Source organism: Chrysoperla carnea, chromosome 3 (genome assembly GCF_905475395.1).
Source record: "Chrysoperla carnea chromosome 3, inChrCarn1.1, whole genome shotgun sequence".
In the NCBI taxonomy this organism is placed as follows: Eukaryota; Metazoa; Arthropoda; class Insecta; order Neuroptera; family Chrysopidae; genus Chrysoperla; species Chrysoperla carnea.
The window spans coordinates 8,020,160-8,040,538 of NC_058339.1; the positions used below are offsets into that span (position 1 = coordinate 8,020,160).

Below are 20,379 nucleotides of genomic sequence, written 5' to 3' on the forward strand. Positions count from 1 at the left end.
TTTACTTCAAAAATTTAGGGTAGTTATTTTGGAGGCAGCTAGTTTTACCTTTTTACCTGTAGAATACAAATTTTCATATGAACAGAAAACAAAGTGGCGATTTCGGAAAAATTAACGATTTTCCAACTATTTTACGCAATTTTTTGCAATTTCCTCGAAAACTATGCATTTTAGAGAAAAAATAGTTCAGTTCAAAGTTATCGGTCGTAAAATTTGCGATCGTTTTGTCTACATAAACTTTTTCTTATCTTTCATATTTTCGGAAAAATCTTTATCAATATCCAATTTTCCGTGTTTTTTTGGTGGTTTTATTAATTTTTCTCAAAAACTGTACATTTTAGAGACAAAATACTTCTGATCAAAGTTGTTAGGCATAAAATTTTCTATCGATCTGTATATTTTCTCAAACCATGGCACTTTGGAAAAAATCGATATTTCAATAAAATTATCCGCGTTTTTAATAAAATTTAGATATTTTGATTTTTTAATGATCAATAATTTGAATGCCCTCAAATTCTCATTGATAGCATTTTTCATCGCTTAAAAAAATAACCAAAGTGGTTTATATGTCGATCGAAAAATCGAAACCCTTCATAAATGAGAAAACACACCCAAAACAAGTTATTCTCTTTTCTGTCTGACAAACCAGAAAGACGCTATTTGCTTTTGTATACTACAGTTTTCAACTCATTTTATGATTTTATCTGTGAAACGGTACCAAGCCCGAAGACCGTCTTTGGGATCAAGCAAACAAAAGCGCCGGTATTTATTATAGATTTATAAAAACTAAATTGGAAATATTAATATTTGGGTAAAAAGTGACTTCATACATTTGTTTACAAATTTTTATTATCAATCACTTAAAAATATCTCTCAACTGTGTTACATTCAAAATTATCAGCCAATCATCATTTAGCGAAATTTGATATTCTTGTAAATGTAACAAAATTCGATATGCCCACGCATTTTTAGCTAATAAACCAATGCAAAAAGATATTGCAAACTTTAAAATTTATGTATATGAGAAAAAAAAAAATTAAATTAATAATTTTAGCCCCGAAAACATAATAAAAATATTTAATTCGTTTTTTTTTTATGTTTAAAACAAATTATTGACCATGAAATAAATTTTGTTTTAGAATTAGACAACATTTATAAAAAATAAATAAAAAAACCAGCTGCCAACTAAATGATATATTTAAAAAAAAAAAACACACATAGCCTTGTTTGCCAAAAATACGATTATATTATAAAGAGAGGCCACATATATAATCAGTTTTTCTTTGTCTAACATATATATATATTAATCATCTTTATCTCTGATAGCATTAAAACGCCAGCACACATATATATTTATTACACTAACCTTGAATTCTTAATGCCAAATGAGTGGCATTTTGTGTGTGTTGCTGTTTGTTGTTGTTGTATATTACCTGTTGGGCTAAAACATTTTTGTTTCCTGTATTCGTCCGTTGTTACCAGTGCAATGAACCACGCATTCAACCCGAATGACAGTTCATGGTCATTATATTACATTACATTTATATCGCATCGTTTATAATACCTACCTGATATAGGGAATTAAATAAGCCGTTGTGTATATGGCCTTTAGCGAGTCAGATCAATAATACTTTCTGTGATTCACACAATTAATACGCGTTCGTAACATATTTCGGTTGTTTTATAACTAAGCAAGATAACTGACAAACCCCGCCAACTGGTGGTATTAATTCGTACTAATTAAAAATAGGATACTAGCCTGTTTTGAGTAATTACAATCTAAAACAACCAATGGGCAATACTTGTACCTACCATTTCCCACTAACAAATGGTATGGTATGGAGGTTAGCGGGTCATGCTTGAGCATCGCGCCTCGAAGCAATGGTTCAAAGCACCTAGCCAAATAGACCATTGTATTCTATCCCCGCTACGCTTTTCAGTGGCTATTATAACCAACTGATGTACTTAAACCCAGGATTTGCCTAACGCTGAGTTTCCTAATTTCTTCTGGTTCGACTATGGCCGGATCAAACCATCCTTCGCTGCTGTATGAGCGCCGGGCAGTAACAGAGAAAGTGGATTGGAAAAGTGGAGATTGTCTTTTTTCAATCTGATGTTGGAACTTGTTCAGGTTATCATGTCCTGTGAGTAACTCTACGATGACTCTAATATCAGCTCTGTTTAGTTTCAAGATCCCCTCGGCTCTGTTACCGAGCGAGTTTCCTTCACCCAACAAGCTTACCCCCCCCCCCCAATAACAAATATAACTATGCAATTTTTAGCATAATTATGGCATCAAAATTAAAGTGTTCGTTAAACCAAAAAAAAAAATCGATTCTCTAAACAGTTTAGGTGAAATTAACTATCAAAGTCAGTAGTTTAACCAAAAAAATTTTGCATTTTTATGCACAGTTCACTTAATTTTACTATGATTTTAAAGCTGAAAACTTGAGAAATATTAATGAAAAAGCACTTATTGACTGAAAAATTACGACTTTTTCCTATACAACCATTTTAATACCGGAATTTGTCGTAAACCGTGGATAGAATCGACTTGAAATTTATACCAAAGGTGTATTAAATGTTTATTAATTGATAAACAACACTTTCGTTTTGGTATCGAAACACCTTAAAATAAAATATAAACATGTATCTCGCACTCATGATAAATTCTAAAAAAATTGATTTCCTACAACTTTGCTTATCACAAAAATTTCCATTTTTCTACTATAAATCGAGAAATTTCAAATTTTATAGTTGCCTTCCTCAACTCCTTTTTGTGCCACAAAAATGGGCGATAGGCGGACGTACACATAAAAAGAAGGGTATTTTCTTATTTTCGGGAAGAAACACAATTCATTTCTCTCATATAAACACCCACCCAAAAATGGTTAGTTTCCCTTTCATACATAAAAAAAAAATTCAACCCTTATCGAAACCCTTTTTGCACAAGGTTAAATTTTTTTTTCTCTCTAAAAAGGATCATTTTTCAAATCAAAGAGATTGCGATAGATTCAGGTAGTCCCTCCAAAAAAAAAAGGGTTTCTATTTTATTATGTAAGATCCTATTAAATAATCTGCACGCATAATCGACAGATGTTTTTCGTACACGCAGGATGCAATTTTTGATGTAGGCTGATTAATCCTTTTTTACTTTCTTATCCTTCTTTTATGGATAATTATTGTAATTTAATCTGTTCTGTTGGGCCATTTTTTTTATGAAACAGATGCAAATAATAATTATTACCTAAATTATAGTTCTTTGTAAAATAAACAGATGGCACCACTAAGAAGCTATTCAAATATATACTTTCACTATTGTTAGATATAATATAATTGTTGCAATTATTTTAATTTAATAAAGAAGCATACACCGTAGATAAAAATTAATTGAGCTTGAAAATTGAAATTTAAAATTTCTTTTCTATCTTACTTCTTTTCGATTTTCCTGGTTTCCAATTCGATTTTACATTTTTAATAAAGGGTAGAATTTAAAAGCTTGCGAATGAGAATAACGTTTAAAAATCAAATAAACTTTTAGTCAAAAAAAATTGTGTAAATATCGATTAAATCAATCAAATTTATTCAAATAAGTAATATAATCAAAAAAAATACATAAAATATAATCAAATTAGTTGGGTATTTAGTCACGGTATGGCAGCACTAGCACTAGTTACAGTGTTTTATTAATATATTTGAAAGGTTGGTTTAGTGGTTAATGAGTGAATTAAAAAATTATGAATACACATAAAAATAACACAAAATCAAACATGATTTGAAAAGAAAAGGAAAATTTAGCGAAGTGAGAGGTGACGATCAAGTCGAGTGAAGTGAAGTGAAAGACATACATATTTATAAGTGGTTTGTTTATTGGATGTAGAATAGTGGGGGAGGTCGTTCACCTTCAATATTGTTGCTTTATATTATTATGTTGGCGCGTTCAAAACACTCACTTGTGGTGTGTTGTGATGGTGTTGTATGCCTTGCTCTACTTCTACACATATTTTAAACATTCTCACTATCTCACTCACGTTTTATATATCCAAAGAAACAAACCATTATTAAGTGTTTAGTTCCTTCATCATGGTGGCGCTGCTATCTGTTTTATAATATGTATATATTGTGTATTGTTGTAAAAACTTTTAATTTTTAATATTGAAAGTATTATTGTAATTAATTATGATGGGAAATAATCATTTTTTTTAATTAATTTCTTTCATTTAATTTTATTTTTTTACTTTTGTGTCGTTTTAGAATAATTTTTATTGAAAATTAACGATTTATCATATTTTTTCAGAATTTTTTGAAATTTACTCGAAAACTATACATTTTAAAGAAAAAATAGATCAGTTCAAAGTTATTGAGCGTAACATTATCTATCGATTTGTATATATATAAACTTTTTCTTATCTTTCATTACTTTGAAAAATCTACATCAATATACAATTTTCCGTGTTTTTGATGGTTTTTTTTAATTTTTCTTAAAAACTATGCATTTTAGGAAAATAATACTCGGGCTAAAAGTTATTAAGCATAAAATTTCCTATCGATTTGTTTATTAAGATTGTTCCCAATCTTTTCAATTTTCAGAGAAGTCGAATTAGACTGCGAACTTAAAAAATTGGTATCCATTCTATTTCAAAAACCGATCGACAATGATATATGACGACAGTATTCAATTAATCATTGAGTAAAACTATTTTTTAAGATAAAAATAACTTGACAATAATTAGAATTAGTTACACAGATAATGTCGTTGGCCCAAAGAACCTAGTTTAAAATGCAATTGTATGTATATAAAAAAAAAAGAATTAGGACATAAGTGCATTACAGTAAGTCTGTTAAGTAATACCTACTTAATAAAAAGAACTATTCCAACTCTTTTATGTATACTTAGTTCTTCTAGTCAGTGCATTGTATTTGTAATATATAGGTATTTTATTATATATTTTAAGATTGCACTCAACTGACCTTATAGTCTTTATTATATGCAACTTTCTGCTACGTAATTAAACACAACTCAATCAAATTATACATAAACTTTTTAAATTAAGGATGTATGAGCACGGTAGTGGGGACACAAATTAAAAAAAAAAAGGGTAATTTTATAACTTATAACTTGACAATATAAGACGAAAAGTAAGAATAAAAATTTTGGATTTGTGTGTAATAATTTTCAAAATATCGAAAATTGAAAATTTTGTTTAATTATTTAGCTTTCGATATTTCGAAAATCAAGGCAGATATCGAAAAATTTTATTCTTACTTTTCGTCTTATATTTCGGTCTCCACTACCATGCTAGTTTTTACTAGTTTCGGAGAAATCTTTGAAAACATCAACGTCCAACTTCATATTAAAACTAAAAAAAGCTTTTTACCCGAAATTGCCCTGGCGCTCGTACATCCATAAGCTTCGACTGAAAAGTTCAAAAATTAAGTTTTTCAATTAAATCGTTTCTTCTATCTCTGACGATTTTTTCTGAAAAAGTTCACAAACTGAAATTAACTTTGAGGCTCATTTGAAAAACTTTCTTAGGGGAAAAGTTTGGTAGACTTTCATAAGGAAACTTACTGACGAAGCTTCTAGTATCACAATCATTTATCGAAAAAAGTGTTTTGTCCCGGTGGACTAATAATATGTAAATGCAATTTTCATTTTCCAATCAATTTATGCAATACATATAACATAAATGTAATGTGTATTGCATAAACTATTTTACCATGTAATACATTATAGTACTCTTTGATGTTAAAGACAGTATAAGATATTTTTAACTATATAGAATGTTTTTTGCGAAGAGCAGTTAGTTTTCTTCAAACACAAACACATAGATAGACTTTAAGCACACAAACTGCACGTTGCACGTTGTGTTTTGTTGTCTAGGAATCCGGTAGTGACTTCGTGTGCATCACTCAACAGTTTATGTATGTATTACCTGGTGCACACATTGCAATAATATTATTATTATGCACTTATAATTCTTATGTAACGGTTAATCGCTTGGTCGTTGAATGTCATTCTTTTTAAGAGTTTATTTTGCTTCTAATTCGTAATCGTGCTATGCACATACACAGAGTTTTCATATGTCATTCAACTTAACAAAACAATCAATTATTTTATTTACACGTCGCACAAAAAGAACGATAACCTGCGCGATAACTATCAATTATGACTACAAATATTTAATGACTGATGCGTTTTCTAGGTCTATCCACCAAATTTATAACTCGCCTTAACCTTTCAGAAGTATAACGAAGGTATACGAATTGTGGATTTTTTGTTAATCTACTTTACTGAAGTAATGAGAAAAATGCATCGCTTGAAATCAATTTTTGAAGGGATCATTCTATTTGAAATTAAGGATGAAAGATTTTCTTTACGCCACCGTTCTGGAAGGGTTTTAATCTAAATTAAAACAAACAGTTTTGTAAAGATTCATTCTAGTTTAATAATTAGGATAAAATAACTATAATAATTTTACAATTTATTTAAAACATTTAACCTAGTTTCCATTGTTACTCCCTTGTTGTTGTTCGATTCCCTGGATCGTATTTAGGTTGACTTTTTTTCTGGGATATATATACATATATATAGTCATCCTAGTTAGTTAGTTCTATGTACATTGTTATATATATATATATATATATATATATATATATATATATAATATATAGGTATTGCAAGTACCTACGTGTATAAATTTGAAAGGATTCATTGCTCCGGATATATTTCAGGTCATTACGCATGCGTTTCATTGTTTAATTATAGGTCAAAGAATTTCTATGTAAAATTTTGTGTTGTTTGTTTTAAATTAGTTTATATTCATTCTTAAATAGTCGAATAAAATTGAATATTAGGAATCCGTATCAGAAATTTTAGTAATTTTAATTCCCCCTGGCTAAAAACAGTGAAAATTTACTTTGTTTTTATGTATAGACAATTTTATTACTGATGTGATATGCAAATTGCATAATGAACAAAATTAAATCTTAATAGTATTTCTTCCAGCCTTTTTTTTTTTTAAAAGATCATGAGTCTAAGCTTTTAAGTCATGAAATTCGATTAAATAATAAAAGGAAGATTTCGCGTTTACCAAATAAATCCAATTTTTTTTTTTTGGTATTAAAAATTAATCTTTCATGAAGAAGATAACGATAAATATTGACCCGATTTTTATATACGTTAAAAATTGTAAAATTCTCAAAAATCTACACAATTAATTTAATTTTTTTTTCTGAAGTATTGCCCTACATAAAAATTTGAACAAACAAACACAAAAAAAAAAGCAGATTTATCTACAATATTTGATCAAATACAGTTTTTTTTATCGTAACACAAATTCAAGATAATTAATTTAAACTTCAAATTTTAGAAACACAAAAAAAATCGTTGTATTTAACCTAAAAATAGATGAGTTACTTGCTCTCTATACTCGTGTGTCTTAATGATTTTTTGAATGATGATTTTAAATGATAAGATGATTCTGCCTTGCTTGTATATACAGAACATCATTATTTCGCTTTTGTTTTCTGCAGTGAGTGAGTGAGTTAGTGAGTTTGTGTGAGTGCATTGCCCTCCTTGAACCAACAATATTAGCACTGTATAAGGTTGATGTACTCTCTGGTTTGAATATGATGTATATACGTACGTAAATACCTACGTAATAATGCTACTAAATACAATCAATCTAGCGGTGTACATTACCCAACTTTTAAAATAATACCTGTGAATTAGTATTCCGTATCATTAAGAAGATATACAAGGATTGAATAATACTAGGGATTTCAATAAAACTTTATAAATACATTTTTTGATTAAGGATGTATGAGCATGACAAGAATGTTTGATTTAAAGGCTCAAAATTGTTTTATAGGCAGACTTTTACTCAAAGAATATGTGGTTAAAATTTCAGCATAGGTATCCGTGCAAATTTTTAAGAAAAAAGTCATTGAAAATCGATATAAAATACATTGGCTCTTATGGAGGAATCTCAAAAAACGACATATTTTGGAAGTTTTTGATAATTTTCATTTGGAATAAATGAAAACAAATTTTAAAAAAACTTTTTAATAGAAAGTAAACATATTAGCAATGACATAGAAAAGAAAAAAACTAAGTGTCACCGTCCATATAAGGGATGTAAGAGCAGGGTAGATTTAGGGTTGAAATTATTTTTATCTTATTTTCAACTTTGATGATGAATTTTGTTATAACTTCATGAATGTAGACGAAAAATAAGAATAAAATTTTTCGATATGTGCCTTGGTTTTCGAAATATCGAAAGCTGAATAATTAAACAAAATTTTCAATTTTCGATATTTTGAAAATTACGCCAGATAGCGAAAAATTTTATTCTTACTTTTGGTCTTATATCGTCAAGTTATAATATAATTTATCATCAAAATTGAAAATATATATTTTTTAAATTTGTGCCCTCACTACCGTGCTCATACATCCTTAAGTTTCCAAAAATCATAAAAAATTCCTAGATCATCGGGCTTTTTATTATTATTTTATCGTTCAAAGTTGGCTGAAAAAAATGATGAATGATATAGGTTATCCTTTTCAATTGGATATTTCTATATCAAAAAATCTAGAGAGTGTGAAAAAAACTATCTAAAATATTTAGACAATCTTTGTAATTTATAATAATACCTTAAAAATATAAGATTGTCGATGATATCAAAACTAAATTTTAATTTAATTATGAGTTCATCGAAGAAGAATGGAGTATTGGTGATTGAAGAGAGATATCTATATTATCAAAGTTGCGATTATCTCATATTAGATGATTTGGATAATTTTTTCTATAATATTGTAAAAAAACGTAATTTTCGATCTTCAACACAAGTTCGAATCCACATGTATAATGAGAGGATAAATCCATAACTGATATCGCCACTAACTCTTAACCTATATATTTTTTAAATCAGTGTGTATGTACATACCTGTCTAATAAGAGTGCGAATTGAAGTTGTGAGTTCATTAACCTTCTTTTAAATAAATGTTACACACAAATTCAAAAATAAATTCACCAAATAAATAAATAATTATTAATAATAATAATAATAATAATAAATATACCTTTCTTTATTCATTAAGAATTTACTTTTAATATGAATTCTAAATTAATATTTTTTTTTTCAAATATATATTAAATCATATATTATATGTTTTTTTTTGTATTAAACCTAAGTTTCTTGTGAAAAATATTAAATAATTTTTACACATATATATTATGTATGTATAATTTGTTGTCCATGAAGAAGGCCATACTAGTGCGTTGACCCATACAATGTATATAAAGTAAGTGTATAATATAAGCGACCTTATATAATATATAGATGTGATGCATCTGTTTTTGTATGTAATATAATGGCATATAATAATAAATAAGCATACTATTTTTCATTAGACCATATTATACAATATGACCTAAAGTTTGCCAACCACTTAACACATAACGTGTGTTTTATCTGTATTATTCAACACAGGTAGACTTTATAGGTTTTTTAGGGGTGTCACCCCTTGAATTCTCTTTTATTTTGTATTATACACCTGTTTGTGAACCTGTCGTTACGGGAATCCGATAACAGATTAAAATATTGATAAAAAGAGTAAACCTGCTGTATTTAAAATATTACAGTTTTATGGTGGAAATGCAAGGAAGAAAAATATCTCGTTTTTTTCCCCAGTTCAGATTGATGATTGAACTTTCTGTACTTTTTTTACACATATTCCTACCTCAAATAATGTCTAAACATTCTGTATAAATACAGTAAAACCTCGACTAACGCTTATATTACAACTTAAGCTAATTCAGTCCTAACTTTTTGCGTAAGTTTGAGATATTTCTGTAGGTACATATATATATTTTAAAATCAACATGTATATAAACAAAAATGTACTTAAAATAACGATCATTACTTAGTATTATTATTATTATATAATTATACTTAACTTGAGGCAAAAATATTTTGTGAAATAATTATAATTTTAAAACAAACTCATTACTATTATTTGCAATTGACTTCAAATACCATTTTGTAAATATTTTTGAAAAATACAAAGAACCAAATATTTTCAAGAAATATTTTCTAAAAATTTTTTAGAATTGAAATTTCTAACCTTAAAATCCATTCATTATTAAAATTTAGAGAACCGGCTAAGTAGTCGAGCTTGACTACTTAGGCTGAAAGGTTGTGGGTTCGAATCCAGGCAGTGGCAGTCTAATCCATTAAAATGTAATGAGGCGGTAAATTGACCGCACTGTCATCGCTTGGGTAAGAACGAAGTAACCAACTCCACCCACATCATAAAAACTCTATTATAGAAGAGAATTTGTGATTATTTGAAAAAACTCTTGAATTGAAATGTCTCATTCTTAAGACTCTCAATGATTGGAATTCCGAAGATAATTTATAGATTCTAATAGCTTAGAAGTATATTCTGTTTCCTGTGTAAGTATGATAATCCAAAAAAGAAAAATAAATACATGAAAGAAAATACCCTTTTTTTTTAAATTAAAAAAAATATACCATCTTGATAACTTTAGTAGTTTTTTTGATTGATAAGAACAGGATAACTTTATAGTTTGTACTAAATAAAGTTCATTGAATTTACATATATATAAAATTATTATTTTGGAATGAGTGAATTTATTAATAGAATATAGATCTATATTTATATAAAATTATATTGTGTGTAGATATAGTTTTTAGAGTTGCATGTTTCTTTTTCTATGACATCATCATCAAAGATGCACCACCACCACCTCACACATGTGATGTTTGATGATGATGATGCAGTCAACCAGCCACCCAACAATCTGATCGGTTCAGCCCCTTTCGCGTGTGTCTCTCGTATAGGCTCCTAGGTTGTTGTGGTAGCACATAATAAACAATAATACTACTATAGTCACTAATGCTATACTATGAAGCAGCAGGCTAACTCTTTACTTGCATGCAACAACAACAGCAACGGTTCATGTTGAGGTAGGCTCGATGTACGTTTAATATCATACAACTATGATGCATATGCTTAGAGAGTTTGTGTGAGTGTGTAGTAGCTATATACCACTATATGACGTCATCATTATGGTGTGTGTTTTATAAGGAGTGTCAACAGTTTTTAAGTGTTCTTGCTTCTTTTTTATATTTATATGAATTCCATTCTGCGATTGTTTGATTCATTAATAAACAACTATTCAAATATTTTAAAAAAAACGCCCGAGGCTCAAAAAACAGGGCTCAAAATGTAATCGATATACGAGATTTACCAAAGATTTGATAGAAACTTTGGATTTATATTCAAAAAATGTTAAAAAATTTTTTATAGATAGACTTTTACTCAAAGAATATGTGGTTAAAGTTTCAGCTTTACTCGAACTCACTTTTTTCGGCCTGAACACGCTTTAAAAATTTCAGCTTGATATCTCTTATCGTTTTTGAGTTATCGTGCCGACAGACGGATAGGCAGATGGACAGACCAACCGAAAATGAACTAATTAGGTGATTTTATGAACACTTTTACCCAAATTTTGTTCGAAAGCATGAATAATTTTAAGCGTTATAAACTTGTGACTAAACTTAGTATACCTTGATATATATTACATATAAACATGGTATAAAAATCATTTAAAATCGATATAACATACGTTGCTCTTATGGAGAAATCTTAAAAAAACGTCAATTTTCGAAAGATTATGATAATTTTCACTTGGAACGAATGCAAACAAATTTTAAAAAACTTTTTAATAGAAAGTAAACATATTAATAATGACATAATTGAAAAGAGAAGAACCAAGTGTATGAACAGGGTTGTTTTAGGGTTGAAATTATTTTTATCTTATTTTCAACTTTGATGATAAATTTTATTACAACTTCTTGACGAAAACTAAGAATAAAATTTTTCAATATCTGCCTTGGTTTTCGAAATATTGAAAGCTAGGATAGACCTACCTAAAAAAAATTGCAGGACATGCGTTAATCAATCACATTAAATAAAGTATAACTCATTCAAAAATAAATTTCATATAAATTTATTAATAAAATTCAATGAACTTTATTTAGTACAAAATAATATTAAGACCACTAACCTAATCGGTTATTGAATTCTTTGAAATATTATTATTATTATTATTTATTAAATAGATATAGATTACATACACACACAAAAAAAATATTAAAAATTAATTCTGTTGATTTGTCAAAAAAAAAATTAATATAAATAATAAAAATGTTTATTTTAAAAAAGTAGCACAGAAATGGATTAGCGAATTTTATTTTATTCAGTATTGTCAATTGATTGACGCATTTATAAATATCGATACATATTTATTATATTTATAATATATGTGTGATTCATATGTGCCTTTCAAATTATATTATTAGGTGTTTATTTTATTGATGAATCAATTGATTTTATTTTGAAAGTATTATTCATACAAGTTGATTTATTTGGGTTCATACATTTTTTATAACTTGTATTCGTAATGTAAGGATGTAAGTAGAAAATAGATTATAGAAAATTGTCTATAATTGATATCTGATACATAGATTGTGTAACAATTTCATTATTCTCTAACATACATGGTATTTAAATAATTATTTTTGTCACCTTATTAAACAGATGTCCATGAATTGTATCTCCTTCACCCTGTTTTATGAAATGTCAAAACAAAAAATATAATTTTCTTTGTTCACTCCTTAGGCAAGACCTAGTTATCTGTCCATTTCAATTTCGAAAGAAATACGGCTGAGTCTATTTTAAACTACTAATTAAGTATTACCATTTGCTAGAAAGTGATGCAAAGAAACGTTTGAAAGCTTTTATCTTGGTGGTATTTCTGTTTATTCGAAAAATCAAAATCAATCTGTAACAGTTGTAGACCCTATTGTTTTTTATCGAGGGTTAAAAAAATATGAACAGTAATAGATTTATCAATTTTGAGAATTTTAAAAAATTAGTAAAAGTACTGAAATAACAAAAATATTATACACAAAATAAATTAGATCAACTTGTATTATAAATATTAATGAAATAAATTTCAGTTCAATGACCGAATGTCGCGTTCATACGATTTTAATAAACTGAATTGTATTTTACTTTGCAACAACACAAAAAAAAAAGCAAAATAAATAAACAAATACCTATTCAAACCATATTTTGTGATGATTAAAGGTAAAAACCTACAAAAACGATAGGTTAATACACTAAATGCAATAATACACAAATCCAAAAACAAACACCTTCGCAATATTTCAACTTGCTAAGCGAATTTACTTGCGCATACACTTAAAAAATGTGGACTCGTGTCGCGCATGAAACAAAACAAAACAATCGCGTTGAATAGAAGCAACGCGTAAGTAAAAAATAAAACAAGTGAAAACAAACAATTGACTGAGTTAATTGTTGAAATACCATGCATAGTCAGTGTTGATTTCATTATCACATAACACATACAAACATGTGACACATACATAACTGATAATCAAGTGTAGTACATATTATAAAATTTCCGCATAATTGGCGCCCTCACGGGTAAACAGTGATGTTTACGAAAAAATATTTCAAACAAAAGTTGTTTAATTTTTGATAAGGAACATTTTTTACATTTAAACTTTTGTTCTATCTCTAACGGTTTACAAACTGGGTCCTACGGACTCAAGACGCAATTGACCTATGATGCTCATTTACGAACTTGACCTCACTTTTTACGTCCTGAGTACGCTGTAAAAATTTCAGCTCGATATCTTTTTTCGTTTTTGAGTTATCGTGTCCACAGACGGACGGACAACCGGAAATGGACTAATTAGGTGATTTTATGAACACCTATGATAAAATTTTTTTCCTAGCATCATTATTTTTAAGCGTTACAAACTTGGGACTAAACTTAATATACTATGTATATTTCATATATACATAGTATAAAAATAAAAAACGGTTACACAAATATATGCTAGCCTAGCGCAATGAAAGAACGAACATTGAAGTTCAAAGCACTTTTGTACGTATTAAATTTCTTAGAATTTTGTATATTTATTATGAAAATAGCTGTTTTAATTTTTATATGAATAATAAATTATGTTATATAAAATAAAAAAATGGTTGTATACAAATGTTAATGGACTTTTGCGATATTATGTAATTGGGTTTTTTTTATTTTAATGTTATTATGTATGTAGGGAAAATTTATTTTTAATAAGAAATGGGGTAATTACTTAAGTATACATACATACTCACCTGTTTTAAGGTAGAAATGATTCATTTTGTTAAGAGGTTCTTAGAAAATATTTGATGATTAATGTCTATATGGATTTATTTTAAAAGTTCAACTATGATGACAAATTCTCTTGAATTTTAACGTCTAACGGTACAAAATTCGACTAATTTTTTTGAACTAGAGTATTTTTGGAATATTTAGCTACAAGATTTGGGCAAATAATTATGAAAAGTCGTAAATTTTTTACCTTGGAGGCCATATTTTAATATCCAGAATAATTTCAAATATTAAAATTAAAGCATGTTTTTAAAAGCTCAAGTGACAAACAAATTTTAATATAAAATACTTTTTAAAGTACAAGCTTTTATTGTATTAAAAAATAGAAAATAATTTTATCTGTGAGTCACTCATACCTGATTATTTGTAAAAGCTTGAGGTGCTCAATTTAAAATATCAAAAATGAATTGGAACGCCTAATCTATTATTCCACATGCCTAATTATTTTTCGATTCATTCTTGATATTAAGCGCTTCAAGCTTTTACGAATAGTCGGGTATGAGTAACTTATAGATAAAATTATTTTCTACTTTTTAGTACAATAAAACTTGTCCCAAAAAAATTTTAAATGTAAGACTAAAAAAATGTATATATATATATATATATATATATATATATATATATATATATATATATATATATATATATATATATATATATCAAATATGGTGGAAGCTATGGGAAAATCAGGACGTTATAACCTTACCATGCATTGTCATCGAAACGGAATGTGCATGCAAAATTTCAGCTCAATCGGAAATCGGGAAGTGGATCAAATTTGACTTGCAAGATTTTATTACAGACAGTTAAAACTTTTCCACCAAAAAAGATTATTTATCGTTTTTTTTATCTCAGTTTGATAAAAAAAATGCATTTACAATTTCAAAACAAAGAAGACGAAATAAAGATGAAATTCTTATCAAATTTATACAAAATTGAAAAAAAAATATCTAAATAAAATAATCTTTCATTAAAAATAGAGAAAAAAAAATGATGTCAATATAATTACAAAGTACAAAATTATTGCATTCTAATTTTATATAAAATATTATAATAATAATAAAGTTTATTGACCTTTTTTTTTTATTTATAAACAAAAATATATTAATAATAATAATATATTCTCAATCGATGCTGTTGCATTTTATTTAATTTGTCTGTGATAAATATGATAATTTTATCTCGCGGTTAATTTCTTTTATTTAATTCATTAAATCAAAACAATATTTTTTAATCTACTTCAAAACAATGTAAAAAGTTTTTGTAGGCAACTGTTACAAAATCGTAAATGTCTCCGTAAAATTGTTAGACTTTTCCGTAAAATTTCTTAGATTATCGATTGTAAACATGTCGAAAAATTGACTCACGATAAAAAATGCACCATTTAGAAAAAAACACGCTATAGAAATAATATTAAGATTTAATTTTGTTCATTATGCAATTTGTTTATCATATCTGTAATAAAATTGCCTATAAATAAGAAGAAAGTAAATTATTACTTTTTTCTAACCTGTTTTTAGCCACGGGTCGTGATAGTATAATCTTAAATGTAGTCAGTTTTTAGAGAAACTAAAAAAATATAAACAAAAAATTTTTTTTAAGTTAGTGATGATACGACATAAAACAAAGGCCATTGACACAATTTTTTCTGATCTAAGTATTTCCGGTACAAAAAAGAGAATGTAATTCTTTTACACACACATAAACTCATCTCACCTCTAAAACCCAAAAAAAAAGAAAAGAAAAGAATTGAAACAAAAATGTCTTATATAATAATTTCGCTTAAAAATATTTGTTTAATTAAAGTACAACCCAGTTCTAAAAAAACGAGTAAACTATATATTTTTTAATGCATTTCATTGCATCTATCTTTTTTCTTTGATGATTAAAGTTATTCAAGTAAATTGCATTTTTATAATGAATGTTTGATGAATAAAAGAGATAAAATTATATATTTAACATATATTTTATGTATAAATTTCTCTCTTGCACGTGTTTATGTAAATTTTAGTAAAGTGTGCTAGAAAAGAATAGGTATATGACGTTTGTATTAATTTAGGATATTGCTATCTCACTTGGGTAAAATTGTTATTATTTGTGTAATAAAAAGACACAATACTCTGGGTATAATACACAATAGTAAGCGAGTTTAGTGAGAGCGGCCGTAGTGGGTATAGATTAGAGCAGCAGCGGGTGTAAAGCAGCGCGGCACAGTCTATGCTATGTGTATCGGCGCGGCGGTTCAATTGCAGAAGTTGGTAGGTAGTACGTTGACATCGTGCACCAGGAGGTCAGTGACCGTTTAACTATATAGAGTTGGTCAATGCGTTCAGTAAAACACATGAGGCCATGTGATAATCAAATTGGCACAGATTCTAATTTTTGTTTTACCGATAAATATACACACACACACACACACACACACAAATGTTTTTTTTTAGGATACCGTATCAATTTGGGTTGAGTTGAATGAGGTTAGATTAGGTTAGGTTGCGGTTGCAAAAATAAGTGTCACACATTTTCGTGGATTATTCCAGATTCTCAATTATTTTAAGAGGCTGAATAAATATGTCGGTCATCGAGATAGATCCTTCGCTAAACTATATCACGTTCAGAAATCGGAACTTTTTGGGATCGAAACGCTTTCCAAAATGAAACGGTTTGGAATCTCATTCTTGAATGAGATTGATGATATTGAATGCCAAAAAAGAAAAAGAAGGTTGACAATAAATCTGAACCAATAAAAATAAAAAGGTTTTTGTCCGTGGCCTAATTTACGCTTACTCGATATTCTTTTTTTTTTTTCATTTACATAATAATTAAATTATTTAAATCAATATTTATCAAATGTCTGATGAACTGAACAATATTTAGAACAAATTTTTTGTTTAATTTGAACAAGAAAAAAAAATATTCAAAAAATAATTTTAATAACAAATACTATTTAAGGGACAAGCTTTTATTGCACTCAAAAGTAGAAAATAATTTTATCTATGAGTCATTCATACCTGACAATTTGTAAAAGCTGAAGGCGCTCAATTTAAAATATTTTCTACTTTTTAGTACAATAAAAACTTGTGCCCTAAAAAGTATTTTTTATTAAAATTTTTAATTTAAGACTAAAAAAAATTAATGTATATCAAATATGGTGGAAGCGACGGAAAAATCAGAACGCCACAACCTCACCATGCAATGTTCTCTAAATTAAATGTGCTTGCAAAATTTCAACTCAATCAGAAACCGTCTTGCAAGATTTGATTACAGACAGACAACGGGACAGGTTTTCTACATTTTCGATTATTTATTCTTGTAACTTCATATGAGTGGGAGCACAGGCTAGAATAATTTAAAATTCTCCATCCTTTTAATTGAATTGAATTTTTTGTTTCAAAGCGAAAGTTTTAAAGTTTGTTTTAAAAAAAATAATAAAAAGTTTCATCTTTCCAAAACAAACACAAAAACGTAAATATAATTTATTAATTTATTTATTTTAAATAAAAATAAATATATCATTTTATAATTTAATTAAAAAAATCTAAAAAGTGTGAGTCTTCACAACAAAAGATATTATTTATTAAAAATAAAACAAATAAATAAATAAATATTATTATTAATTATTTAAAAAAAAATAAAATAAAATAAAAAATCTAGATTAAATTCCGTTATTGCTTTATAAAATGCCTTTACGATAGCAAAATAATAAAATAATGACGAAACATGTGCGGTCATTGCTCTTACAACTTATTTATGGAAGTGGAAGCGAGACAACTGTACTCTCACTTTCACATGGTGAACTCATGGTATTACTATAGTAAAGTATTATGGCCGCGGTTTTTACTGCTATATTACTAGGCTGTGAGTTTGACTGTGAGTTTATGTTATGTGCAAACTGCCTTGCATTATTATTATTGCTGCTGTTGTATGTATTGGCTGGGGCAATATACTCGCTTGAAACGGGTGAACGCTCTGAAACTAGGTCAAGCGGTCTAACTGTTCTATACTACACACTATGATGAGGTATAGTATCAGCTAAACTCGTCAGTATTTATCAGTATATCGTGACGAACACAATTCAAACAAAAATTTTATTACCCAAAAAAAAACCAACAAAAATATGTTGCTAAATTAAAACTAAAAAATTTTTACTTAGTGCTTGCGTTTCTTGTGTGAAAATAATTCGAAAAACTATATTTAATAAAAAAAATGATGGCTGTTATGAGTAGTTTTTCACCACACTTATGTGATAATAAAAATAATGATAATAATGATAATTTTAATGTGTCAGTGGAAGTTAATAATGATAATAATTCATCATCATCAGATGAAAATTGTGATGAAATATGTCCTGAACATAAATTAAAATTTGGTGATCTTCATTCTTCACAGGGTTTCTTTCGACGAAGTATACAACAAAAGATCCAGTATCGACCATGCACAAAAAATCAACAATGTTCGATATTACGAATCAATCGAAATCGTTGTCAATATTGTCGTTTGAAGAAATGTATTGCTGTTGGAATGAGTCGAGATGGTAAGCATTTTTCAATTTTTATTTCGATAATTTCCATTTTAATATTATGTAAGTTTTTGAGATTCACTTTTTTGCATTATGAGAAATTTTTTTATTGATTAGAAATTATAAAAAGAAAGTTTGAAGAAAAAAAGAAGTCGTATAATAAATAAACTTGTAATTACATCAATTATATCATAAAGAGTAACTTTTTATTTTAAAAGTTTATAAACTTTTCTCTTTTTGTAAAATAAGTGATAATCAAATTCTTAATTAAACATAATCCTCTTTTAAACTTAAATCAAATTAAGCTCAGTTACAAACAAATATTAAGTCAGATTAAATTTTTGAAGTTGCGCTCAAATTTATTCTTCTCAATTTAAACATCGTAAAATTTAAACCTCACTACAATATCAACACATTTGGGATTCGATTCCCGACGGATATATATTATTTCTAAGTTAAATCCTTTAGATGCCAACTTCCATCAAAATAAAAGCCGTCATTTAAACAGAAAAAGATCTTTTCTATCATAAAAACGCTAGATTAAAAGCTCCTTTTTTTCTGTAGATTATTAACAGATTATTTTGCTAAGTAAAGATCACAATTTTATCGCTAATTAGAATAAATTAATGAAAATTCGTCACATCTTTCTTGCTTGACGAAAAGGAGTCTAAAGGGTTAAACTCTGTCAGGAAATCTTCAAATTTTGAATGAATTGAGTACATATGAAGTAAAATTTGAATTAGGTACATCAGTTTTGCTCAAAGGATATTCAAAAATACAATAATAATAAAAATAATGGGGTTCTTCGTTCTTATCCAAGCGACGACAATGTGATCAATTCTGCACTCCCATTAATTATAAATTGTTCACACTGCCCCTGCCTGGATTCGAACCCGCAACCTAAGTCTAAATGGGCAAACAGTCGAAGGCAAATGCCTTAGACCGCTCGAAAATACAATAAAAGGAATCAAATTTTTTGAATATCGAAAAAAAATAGGTCTCTAGGGTTAAATTCAATCCATTTATATAAAAAATATTAAAAAATTGAACTTTTTTTAGGTTAAAAATTAGATTTATTAAAAAATAAGGTCAATATAACTTCAACCTTCTCCCATTTGGAATTAGAATAAAAAAACTAACACTTTAATTATACCCAAAAAAAAAAAATAAATAAATAATACGTTCATTAAATAAAAAAGAAAAAAGAGTAATTTTTTTTTGGCGCGCGCGCGCATTCTCTTGTAAAAATATGAACTGTTGTATATATATATATATAAATGTAATAGTAAATTATATACAAAAGGTGAGTGACCGAATATGCTAGGCTAGTAACTGAAATTGTTAGTGGGTCATGACAATATTTATGTAGTAACACATAGTACATACTACACAAACGACATGATAATAATACATATACAAAGGTTGATTCTTAATATACTATACACTTAATAACTATAAAAAAACTACACATTTGAACGAATTAAACAGTGAATGTTTTATTATTATTTATAAAAAAAAACGAAGTATGATTCGAAAGTTGTTTCACGCAATCATTGTTTGTTTATGATCACCCTGTATACA

General features: G+C 27.5%; 1 protein-coding gene across 2 annotated transcripts in view; it reads left to right on the forward strand.

Annotated features, from left to right (window-relative positions):
* LOC123296844 (ecdysone-inducible protein E75) overlaps positions 1–20,379 on the forward strand; it is a 187,646-nt gene that overhangs the window by 156,264 nt on the left and 11,003 nt on the right. For both annotated transcript variants that reach the window (XM_044878516.1, XM_044878517.1), the window contains exon 3: positions 18,669–18,813. In XM_044878516.1, coding sequence (XP_044734451.1) covers positions 18,669–18,813 — 145 coding nt within the window. The remainder of the gene's footprint in view (positions 1–18,668; positions 18,814–20,379) is intronic.